We start from the raw sequence: 12,429 nt of genomic DNA, 5'->3' as shown, positions 1-12,429 counted from the left end.
CATACAGTATGTAAACTCGGCTAGTACCCTGCCGCAAAAATCCGCCATCTTGTTAGGAAGTTCCACATTGTAATGGTATTGATGGGGGGTTCGGATCACTTTACTGATCCGGATCAATTGATCTCGTTCACTGCCGCGAGCCAATCAGAAGACCAGGATTGGAACTCCCTAAGGTCACGTGACGTGTCTAGTATTTGTGCCATGTAAGAAGCATTGGTTGGATAGGCGTTTGATTGACAGTTTCCATTCTGTATCTATTCTGTGATGCTGGTATGTGTGGTCATTTATGTACTTGGACAGTGTATAGCCTTACAGTTAGGTAGTTTTTCAGACTTCTAGCAAGCATGCTGCAGAACCAACAAGAGTAAGGGCTCCTTCTCTATCTTTGCACTGCGCTTATACAACAACCTGCTTGTTAGTGTGAAGAACCTGCAGAGTATTGCTTTGAGAAACCGAATTAAGAGCTTGCAGAAGATTAATCAAACTACTCAGTGAAGGAATATTTTTATGCGCTCAAAAACAGTATAGTTTGACCTGCCCTTTTGCTTTTTTTGATGCCTGCTATTCAGTAAATGTTCATGGACGTGGAGGGAGGAAGGAAAAGTGGTATGTGCATTTCAGGGTTCAAAATGTCTCGAGCTCTTTTCGCATTGAGAACATTATCAGGTGTCTCCAATCAAGCGCTTAGGGTCTATCATGGATGTTTCTTGTCTGTGATCCGCTATAGTGTGGGGCGGCAACGGGCTAGATTTGCACGAGATCTTGTTCGCGTTCTTGGTGGATTTCATCTCTTTGGCTGTGTTTCCTGCAAGCCAATTTTCAAAACCTTGAGGCTGCTGACGGTGTCAGCTCTACTATTTGGAATTTGTCTGTCTGTTGTAAAAATATACATAAATTTGAACCAAACAGATCTCAACATTTATATGGTACCCGAAATACTAACTTACTTGAAGTCGTTGCCAATGACTTGATGAATGTTAAGTGACACATAACCTAGCTACATTTGGACTGTTGTATAAATTAGAATTGGAACCGTTTTGGGCTTATAAGCCTGTGCTACTTTTCTGTAAGTTGTGTAATTCTGAATGATTAAATAAATAAATAGATTTGAGTAGCCTACACATTGGGTGAATGCTATGAAGTTTTTAGGGAAAAGATTACTAAGACAACTTGAAATGCTGCACGCTGCTAACCTAGCGCCGAAGTGCAGGATGGTTTCTCACAGCTTGGCGTTGTTGTCATTTGAGATGGGTGTCTGGCTTGGAAGTGTTTCGACCGCTTTGTAGGATGACTGTTAACGGTTGCCGGAAGATCAACAGCTGTGTTTTTTCGTGATCGAGAAATTCTGATTGCAGATTTGTTCTCAGCGACCCCAAGTTTAGCCTGAAGGCTCAGAATGTCAACAATGTTTTTAAATAATTAAAAATCATCATGAAAAGTCATTAATATGGTAGTACACCACGTTTCTGGAAACTTTTTACTGGTGACTGGAGTTATTATTGATTATAAGTAACACAAAATTCAAAATAATCGTGAGAAAGAAAACTGCTGATGAACGCGAATAAGACCGCCACTCCATTGTTCTATTGTCTCGGCTGCTTGGCTGAGCCTGGCTGGAGGGATCAAATAACCGACTGGATTGATCTTTCGTCTGTCCGCTAGGCGGAACTACGCCGACCATTGCTGGGTGGAAGATGTTAACCTAGCGCCGCAGTGCAGGATGGTTTCTCACAGCTTGGCGTTGTTGTCATTTGAGATGGGTGTCTGGCTTGGAAGTGTTTCGGCCGCATTGCAGGATGACTGTTAACGGTTGCCGGAAGATGCGGAAGTTGCCGGAAAAAAAAAAAAGGAAAACAGCTGGGTTTTTTTCGTTATTTTTCGTGATAGAGAAATTCTGATTGCAGATTCGTTCTCAGCGACCCCAAGTTTAGCCTAAAGGCTCAGAATGTAAACAATGTTTTTAAATAATTGAAAATCATCATGAAAATTCATTAATATGGTAGTACACCAAGTTTCTGGAAACTTTTTACTGGTGACTGGAGTTTATAGGCAACACAAAAATAAAAATAATCGTGAGAAAGAAAACTGCTGATGACGCGAATAAGACCACCACTCCATTGTTCTATTGTCTCGGCTGCTTGGCTGAGCCTGGCTGGAGGGATCAAATAACCGACTGGATTGATCTTTCGTCTGTCCGCTAGGCGGAACTACGCCGACCATTGCTGGGTGGAAGAGCTTACTGCGGCCGCTCGCATTCCCACCAACGCTGCTATTACTTGCTGTCTCAGCGCCTAGTCCGAATCAGACAAGCATCCAGCCTGCACTGCGGAGCTAGGTTTACTGCGGCCGCTCGCATTCCCACCAACGCTGCTATTATTTGCTGTCTCAGCGCCTAGTTAAAGTCAGACAAGCATCCAGCCTGCACTGCGGAGCTAGGTTTACTGCGGCCGCTCGCATTCCCACCAACGCTTCTATTATTTGCTGTCTCAGCGCCTAGTCCGAGTCAGACAAGCATCCAGCCAGGTCTAGAGCTCTGCTCACTTGAGCAGCTAAACGCAACAAATTAATAATAATTCAGCTGCTGCGGACCGCATCATAAGAGTCTTTGTACTCAGAGAAATCGCAACCGCAGTGCATTAGGGCCAAGCCATACGAGGAGTTTTTTTCAGTTGGCATGGTAGGACAGGTTTCTCTCTTATTTGCTGATTGGGTTGGCTTATCCAGTGAGCTTCCAATCCAGACAATCTGAGCGCTTTCTGTTCTGTCGTGCAGACTGAAAATATGTCTCGTTAGGCTTGGCCCTAAATGGGGCCAAAGTATTTTATACGTTTTATTGATGTGTCAAGAATCAAAGCATTGCGCCAGCGCGCTTACGGAGTGCTGAATAAAATCGAAAACCTTGAAAATAATTGTAAATTTATCGCTTGTTTTTTTTTCTTGAGTTGAAAGGAATTGTATTTCTTTTGTTCCAGATCAATTTGGCGGTAATCTGAGGCGATAATAGTATCTGAATAACTCATTGCTAACCTGACAAAAGTTTTTTCTCTGGACGAAATCCTTGCATTGAAAAGTTAGGAAATATTTAACCGTTAACATTATACACTCAATATTTTTAGCTTTAGGAAAAACATCTTAACATTTCATAATGGATTCGTCTACTGAAGAAAAAACTTTTGCCGAAACCTTCAATGGCACGTCAAGCCCACTGGAGAACGATTCTAGTCTTACTGCTAACGAAGATCAAATTTGCAGCATCTGCAAGTGAGTAGCTGAGTCTCTTTTTTTAAATTTACTGCTCATAAATATTTCCTTTACTACTGCTATTTCAGTTACAATTTCAGTAACTTTGAAATAACTTACTGCAATCAAATACTGATTCCGCTATTTAGTTATTTTTTTTATTTTTGAAAACGGTTTCTGTTTTTATATAAAAACTTATATTCTTTTAATGTTGTAAGTTTCTCGTGCCTTCTAAACTTATTTTATCGTTTTCAAGGGCTTAATCATCATTTCTCATGCCTACTAGGTACTCTATTCGTTTTTGAGGGTTCAAACAGTTCTCCAAAAACTATCCATTCATTTTTCAGTACTAATGATACATTTCCCTGTCTTTTAAATCCAAATATTTGTAATATTACCTTATTTATAAAATTATGTTATATATATAGTAACTTCTGTTTACTTATTAAATCTTGTTTAGAATGAAGAAACGTTTGGTAATATATTATAAACTGTATGATGTATCACAAATTGTTCTTCAAATGACAATCTACATTTATTTCATTTCACCTTATTTCTGCTATGTTTATTGTTTATTAAAATAGTACGCAAATTTTCATACATCTATAGATAGAATATGATAGTTGAAACATCAATAGTCCTCTATTTACATTCAAACTCGGTTTGTAGTGAAAAGGTCGTTCACATTGTTATGTAATTAACGCTTTTGCATTTGAAAAGCTGTCTCGTAATTCAAGCGAATTTTCAAAGATAACACCAATCACTCACATTGTTGCACAGTGTTACATTTTTTCCTCTAGGCTACAACAGGAAATTAATTTCTAGTGTTGCTTCTCAATGATGCTGAACAATTTATCAGATTCCACCCATGTATTAGTGGATAGTTATCAGTTTTCATTAATTATAATTATTATCCAACTCTTGAATTCATATAAGTTATCAATTTGGTTTTAGAGAGTGTTGGTTGAATCATCAGTGTTTCTTCAAATAAAGCATAACATTGATCGTGTAGTTTTATTGTGCCCTCATTACATACATAATACACACAATTTTTACAATTATCTATTATTCGTTCCTCTTCCAATTGTCTTTATTCCTTTTAAATAATATCAATCCTTTCCATTCAACCAATTTGGGCAGATGGATGAAGTGAATCAAAGGAAATTCATACATTGCAAACATTAAATTATTTTTGTACAATAATCTACTAGAAAATTGAGAACAATTTTTGATTGCATTAATCTTACATAGCATAATGTTTCCTCTAAATCACAACAGTTACATTTTACCCAAAGATGAATGATACAAATGCTCAATATAAATTTAATAGTTGAATATAATAGCTGATTAAATTATAAATTTCAAGTTTCAAAATGAGGTATTTGAAGAAGGAACTAAAAGTTTTTAAAAGCTTAAGTAGGAAGTTGAAGGCGGTATGGGATTGGAGAATGTTAAGAGGAAAGAAAAACTAAGAACATAATACAGCATTAAAATATCATTAAAAAAAAACTAGTAAAGCATGACTTCTAGGGTCAAAACATAATGGCACGTCAAAAATGTAGCCTTAATTGGGGATTGAAGTTCCAGTGTGTCGAGGGTGATGCAATAAAAAGCTCAATATTATTGTTGAAAGTTGTTGAGATGAATTTTCCAATTCTCTCCATTACCTGAGAATCAAATTATACAAAATGAAAAATAATTTGACTTTTAAATCATAAAATTATTGAGAAGGAAAAGATTGGTCTACTGCAGTTCTTATTTATTTATAAAGGGCTATTCAGGCTCTATAGTGAGTCATACTTATTGCATGAGTGATGAATGGTTCATTTTAAGTTGTGAAATTGTCCTCTTCTGTCCTACAATCTTCCTGTCTGAGAATCAAGTCATATTAAGTCATCAAGTCATTTTATATTTTATTGATTTTCAATCATAAAGTTAATTGAGAAGGAAAAGATTGGTCTACTGCAGTTCTTATTTATTGATACAGAGTTATTCAGGCTCTATAATGAGTCATACTTATTGCAAGAGTGATAACTGGTTCATTTCAAGTTGTGAAGCTGTGTGCTTATCTTCCCTATAATCTTTAATTGAAAGCCTGTATAAATGATGATTTTTTCAACCGTGCAGAATAATTTTTTATTTTCCTGTTATCTTTGATGTCATGTTATCTTTCAACAGTAGCTAGTACCATGCTCATGAAATAAAGCATGAATTCTACAAGGGCACTGTGTTGAGTATTTCCTTAGTATCTTGTTGATAACGAATGCGTTTTTATTTCAATTTTTAATCTGATTTTCTCTTTTTCACAGTAACAAGTACATCATGCCCAGGCTACTGTCCTGTCTTCATATATTCTGTGAGAGCTGCCTGAATAAGCAGCTGAGTGATAATGAAGGAGGAGGTGACATGATAATTAGAGATGGGATTTTGACTTGTCCAGAATGTCAACAAAAAACTAAAGTGAGTTATTTTGAATACATAAACATTTGTTGAACTATAGTAAGAATAAATAATCTGTTGTTTTTTTTTGTTTAAACTAAAATTCCGTTTGTGCAGTATCAGTTTAAACTCTGTATTGAGTTTAAACTTCCAATTCTCTCCATTGCCTGAGAATCAAGTTATATATTTATCAAAATGAAAAATAATTTATTGACTTCTAAATTATAAAGTTATTGAGAAGGAAAAGATTGGTCTACTGCTGTTCTTATTTATTCACAAAGGGTTATTCAGACTCTATAGTGAGTATTGAATGAAAAAGACTAAAAAATTGTCAAAAACCACAGATTTATTGATACTTAGAAAGACCGGTTTCGGTTATTACACCATTGTCAATCTTAGTCTTTTTCATTCAATATGAATAATTACCATAATATCAACTTCTCAACTACACAAAAAGTCTATAGTGAGTCATACTTATTGCAAGAGTGATAACTGGTTCATTTCAAGATGTGAAATTGTGCTCTTCTGTCATCAAGTCATATTTTATATTTTATTGATTTTCAATCATAAAGTTATTGAGGAGGAAAAGATTGGACTACTGCAGCAGTTCATATTCATTTATACAGAGTTATTCAGGCTTTATATTGACTCATACTTATTGCAAGAGTGATAACTGGTTAATTTCAAGTTGTGAAGCTATGTGCTTATCTTTCCTTCTTAGCCGATTTGTCGCTGTATAATTGATGATTTTTTCAAGCGTACAGAATATTATTTTATTTTCCTGTTATCTTTGATGTCATGTTATCTTTCAACAGTAACTAGTACCATGCTCATGAAATAAAGCATGAGGGCACTGTGTTGAGTATTTCCTTAGTATCTTGTTGATAACGAATGCGTTTTTTATTCCAATTTTTAATCTGATGTTCTCTTTTTCGCAGTAACAAGTACATCATGCCCAGGCTACTGTCCTGTCTTCATATATTCTGTGAGAGCTGCCTGAATAAGCAGCTGAGTGATAATGAAGGAGGAGGTGACATGATAATCAGAGATGGGATTTTGACTTGTCCAGAATGTCAACAAAAAACTAAAGTGAGTTATTTTTAATACATAAACATTTGTTGAACTATAGTAAGAATATATAATTCATGTAAGAGTATATCAAGCATATTATTCAAGAGTAAAAGTATATTTTATTTTAGAGTAAGAGTATATTATCTCTCTTTATATGTTTCTTCTCTTTTGTATATAAATATTTTTCATCCTATACCCCTTTACTAACTTCCGGAATCTAACCCAAATATCGTTCTCTTCTAATCTTATTAGTTATACTGAATATTTAATGAAGTGCGATATTATTTTCTTTTTTAATTGTAATGTTATACTATCAAATATGTCATTAAGGCTCGTACTGGAGTTTGTCTGTGAGTCTTTATATGTTTTTATGAAATAAATTAATATTATTCAAGTATAGTATTATCCAAGTAAGAGTTATTCAATTTAGCAATCATAATGCTTTACAATATATGAATCTTTGTCTTTTGGAATCTACAATATGAAACCTTAGTTTTACTACTTTTTGAATAATTGATGAAAAATACGTTCTGCTACAAGGTAAACTACCTTGGGGGTGTTTTCTATAGTCCGAGAGATATAACGTTTAACATGAAGAGGCGAAACAAGTTTCTCCTTGCACATTTTTTAGCATGGACAGAGTAGTGGAGCAGTGGAGTAAGCATGCTGCGTACAATTAGATACTGACACAAAAATAGGGAGAATGCTGTTAGACATTGGGAGGCATTAGTGAAGGAAATAGTATCTGGCATCTCTGTCTTTGAGTAAGAGCTGTGTTAAAAGTAATAATTATATCTCGGACTATGGGTTATTCTACGTTTTTAGAACTCTGGATGATTCTCAATTCTCGAGGCTCTTCGTCTTTCAACCAAGCCAAAAACATAAGTATCTTAACGAACAGATATTTTTGTATTGTCATACTCCTGTAGCATTAATAAAAATCTTGTAGTACCCTTTATTATTAAAAACTTTAAAATATTTCAACGACTAGTTTCGACCCCAACTTGGTTATTTTCAAGTTAAAAATGAAAATTTTCAGTTGAAAATTTTCATTTTCAAGTTGAAAATCACCTAAGTTAGGGTCGAAACTAGTCGTTGAAATATTTTAAAGTTTTTAATAATAAAGAGTACTACAAGGCTTTTACATTGTTTTTATTAATTTGTACAAAAATAGCCCATATAAGTGAAGTGTTTTCCTGTAGCATTATATACTATTAGATTTATTTCTGTAAAAAAGTAAGATGAGCTCTTATTGCCTCAATTTCTCCCACAATGCTTGTAATTCGTAAAGCGTAAATTAGAGGCATTCAGCTATCTACTAATTTGGAATGAATAAACTAGTACCCTTTTAGTTTTCTTTTTAAAGATGGGTCTCCTATTGCCTCAATTTCTTCCACAATGCTTGTAAATTATAAAGCGTAAAAAAGAGGAATTTTAGCTATCTATCTGGAATGAATAAACTAGTACCCTTTCAGTTTTAGTTTTAAAGATACGACATGTTTGGGCTATGTTGCTATTCACAAGTGCCAGATTCAATCTACAATCTATGATGATCTATAGGTTGGACCGAAAGGAGCGGCTTCTTTGCCCTGTGATTATGTGCTGATGAACATTTTGGACATGTCGGCGATCAGCAACACGTCTGTGGAGTGCACCAGCTGCAAGACCAAGGAGTATGCCATTGCGCGATGCTCGGACTGTGCAAATTTCCTTTGCCCTAATTGCAACACAGCCCACCAGGTACATAACAATTGAAGTTATCACTATAGAATAGGATGGAATTGAATAGAAATTTATCAACATAATTCAAATAATACAATAAAGAGAAAAATTATTCAAATGACACCTCAATTGAAAATAAATTCAAAATAACATTTATTCTCTCTTGACAATTTAAACATTTCTTTAGGCTTAACAGAAGCCGTCAGCTGGGTTGATAGTTTTACAGTCACTGGCAAATGACACAAAGACTCGGTTGCATAAAAGTCGGTTAAATTTTAACCGTGATTAATTCCAAGAGAAGAAATCAGAGAAGGCTTTTTGAAAAAACGGCTTCTCTGATTGGTTCTCGTGAAATTAATCACGACTAAAATTCAACCGGCTTTTGTGCAACCGGCACCTAATAAACCAACTATCAAAGACTTGATATCCTCTCAGTGATTGTTTCACATTAAATATAATATTATACTGTACTAACTAATTATAGGCATGTAGAATTATTATTCTTTGTATCCATTTGATGTAGGCCTAATGTATGAAGTTTGATTCTAAATTATTCATTTGTGAACACAAATAGGAGGCAAAGAACATACAAATTCCAAAAATCTCCACAGGTATTTGATCAATTATTAAATAATTATTCAACGATTTTACTTGAAGAATAAAATATCAGTATTTGAATTTAAAATTTCTAAGTCTGATAAAAATGTCCTAAATCACAGACCGAGTCAAGATAGGAATTTGGAGCAATTTCCTTTAAAGAAGGAGACGCTGAATGAGGCTAGGAAGTAGTAGGTACTAGACTTGAAGGTCTAACTTCATGTTGAATTGGAAGTAGGTTTACATAATATCCGACTTCATATTTTCATTTGCAACTTACGATTTCAATTGTTGATAATTTATCTTCATTTAAGCTTACAATATTTGAAATTTGTTGATATTCATTTGTGTGAAGGACAAGCCATACTTACTGAACATTGATGTTGCAGTTCATGAGGTGTTTCGAGAATCATCACGTTGTTAAGTTTGAAGATTTGAAGAAGTCGAAAGAAGCGCTGCCCATTCATAAGCCTGTATTCTGCGAGCTGCACTCGACCGAACCGGTCAAGTTCTACTGCTACACGTGTCAGGTAGATTTGTTCAAATTATTCAACAAAAATCTACTTTGCGAAAATAATTTAGTACTGAAACTTTTGTAAAGTGAACAATTACAAGATTAGTATATTTAGCACCTAGAGCAGAAAATGATATTTTTCCGGCTCGAAATCGGTTTTCAAGTCCGAGGCCGTAGGCCGAGGACTAGAAAAGATTGAGAGCCGGAAAAACCTTTTTGCACGTGGTGCGAACGATATTTTTCGCCACACTACTGGTATTGCTGACAAAATAAATAAAGAATACTTGTTATCGTACCTATCTCTTGATTTTAGTGGTAGAAGATTTGCCGTCAGGATTTCAGATTCTTTTAAAATTTCACTTGGAATATCACGGGCGTCGTCATTTTCAAGCATTTTTGAAAATTCGGAATGCGCTAATCAACAATAAATAATTGAATAAAAATGGTTGCGAAGCGAATGCTGAATTAGTTTGATTCGAAATCATGGCGACTTCAGATAAGTGGACACTCGCCCGATCTAGCGGATGACTCATTAACTACGGACTTCCATGAGCGGCTGGAAAGTGACCACTTTCTGGCCTAGACCGGAAAAGAAACCCTTTTCTGACGTCAGACGAGAGTCGTCTGCAAACAAGGTCTTTCAGATCTACATAGGGACTGGAAAACAGCTGCTTTCTGTGCAGTGTGGCGAAAACCCTATTTCGGACTATGTGCAACCTTACCTAAATTTGACAGAGGAATAGCACAAGGTTGCCTTATATTTTCTCTCCCTATCTATTAAATGATGTACTTATTGTATGAATCAATAAAGAATAAAGAATAAAGAATTATTCGATTGAAAGGTGTTGAAAAAATTGTTGATAAAATTTTTTTCTGCAAATGATCTTTTTTTATTTTCGTTTTATATAATGATTTTGTAAGGCTGGCCACTAAGGGGTAGAAGATACATGATACACAGTCGTTATACATTGTTGAGGTTTTGTATCTCCGATTTTTTTGTTATTTTTTGCGCTGCTCTTCTTCCCAGCCTTTTCCCACTCAGGTGGGGTCGGCGTTTTTTGCACTGCTCTATTTGAGGTTAAATTATTTTTGTATCATATAATTTGTAATTTTCCAGTGGCTTATTTATTTATTGTTATTGGTTGTTTCTGTTATGTTAAAAGCCTCTCGCTGATTATGATAATGCATGATGAAACTAAGCTAAGAGCCTTCTGTCTGAAACAAGTTTGTGTATTTTTCCAAATAATATCGTGATATTAATTTGACAGCATATTTCTGTTTTCCTTATGAATAGAAATCACTTTCACCAAACTTTGTCTGAAGCTTTCTACTACATTTTTGACTGTAATGTCATAGAGAAACAATAGCATAAGTAGATATCCCATGGTATAGAACGTTTATGTCGCAACTTGTACTGTTATCTCAAGCTGATAGTCCACATAATTTCCACGTAGTTCTTTCCTGTGAAGCTTTATAACGCTGGTAGTCTCTCATATTGTGCCGTTCATACACTCTTACCCGGTCAAAACAGTAAAAATCGACAATAATCGACAGTAATCGGCTTGAGATAACAGTAAAAGTTGCGACATAAACGCCCTATACCATGGGATATCTACTTAAGCTATTGTTTCTCTATGGTAATGTGAGGCATGTAAAGGTACGTACAGATATACGCGCCGCGAACATGAGCAATTCACTTTTAATCAGCTGATGCCAAGCTTTTTATATCTGTATCTTACCGTTTCTGTAAAAATACAAATATAGTCAGCTGATTAGAAGTGAATTGCTCATGTTCGCGGCGCGTACATCTGTACGCACCTCAAGTCTCCATTCAAGCAATGCTGATTAACTGAATAAAAAGACTAGATATTGTCCAACCACAGATTTCCAAAAATATGGGGTCCAACTACAATTTATGGGAATCTGTGGATGGACATCTTGTATTTTATTCAGTATGGGTACTGCCACAGCATCACCTACACAACACAAAACTCAAAAAATGGTGAAGGACATGAATCGCACATCAGACATCTAAGAATACAATTTTCACTATAAACTAGAGAATTAAATATTGATATAATTGCATTGAATCTGACTTGAATTACCATTATCATCATCATTAAAAAACTATGATTCATCATTATATTATCATTCACAAAACGCAAAAATACGCATCGACTTGATTCAGACTTCTAACAATAAAATCTTCATAATAAACTAGAGAATTATGAATATTGAAATAATTGACTTCTATTGTAATTATGTAAACATAAAATAATGGTAATAATTAGCATTCTAATACCAATCTGTTTACATAATTACAAACAAGACAATTTACCAATATTAATCAAAATAAACATATTTAACGACGATTATTTATTTATTCATTCATATGGCTTTTATTGGCACAGAGATCCTTTCGGATGTTCTGCCTTGCCTTGCTAATGTCATTTCCTATTTACACTTGAGTTTATTGGTTATAATATATTGGGTTCTTTAAGTTTTCTCACAAAGAATTTACACTTTCACTTCCTGAGTTTGTATTTTATGATGTTTAATCGGTGATTAAATATTCAAATTTGAAATTTATTTGCCAAAAAATTCATACATTACAAAAATTTGATGTAGACAAGTCTAACAAAAACACAATTATCTTAAACTAAGAAATAACATAAAATAGAACTTGATAATCATGAAAACTTGAGATAAAAGTAGATTTTTTAGGCGCCACCAGCAAAAGAAAAAACATCTTGCCCGCTGGTGGGAGTATTTGTATAAATAAATGAATGAAAACAATAACTTGAAAAAAGTATCAACTAGAAAGAATAAACGAGTAAATATATAGA

At 34.6% G+C, this 12,429-nt stretch overlaps 1 protein-coding gene across 1 annotated transcript in view; it reads left to right on the top strand.

The window, feature by feature from the left end:
• Positions 1–12,429, top strand: part of LOC111050115 (brain tumor protein) — a 54,376-nt gene that overhangs the window by 1,788 nt on the left and 40,159 nt on the right. The window contains exons 2-5 of the mRNA XM_039439192.1: positions 2,973–3,261; positions 5,550–5,700; positions 8,311–8,490; positions 9,459–9,599. Of these exons, the coding sequence (XP_039295126.1) occupies positions 3,146–3,261; positions 5,550–5,700; positions 8,311–8,490; positions 9,459–9,599 (588 nt within the window). The 5' untranslated portion in view covers positions 2,973–3,145. The remainder of the gene's footprint in view (positions 1–2,972; positions 3,262–5,549; positions 5,701–8,310; positions 8,491–9,458; positions 9,600–12,429) is intronic.

The sequence above is a fragment of the Nilaparvata lugens genome, chromosome 12 (genome assembly GCF_014356525.2).
Source record: "Nilaparvata lugens isolate BPH chromosome 12, ASM1435652v1, whole genome shotgun sequence".
Classification (NCBI taxonomy): domain Eukaryota; kingdom Metazoa; phylum Arthropoda; class Insecta; order Hemiptera; family Delphacidae; genus Nilaparvata; species Nilaparvata lugens.
Note: the sequence above shows the minus strand (reverse complement) of the source record. Positions and strands in the feature narration are given on the sequence as shown.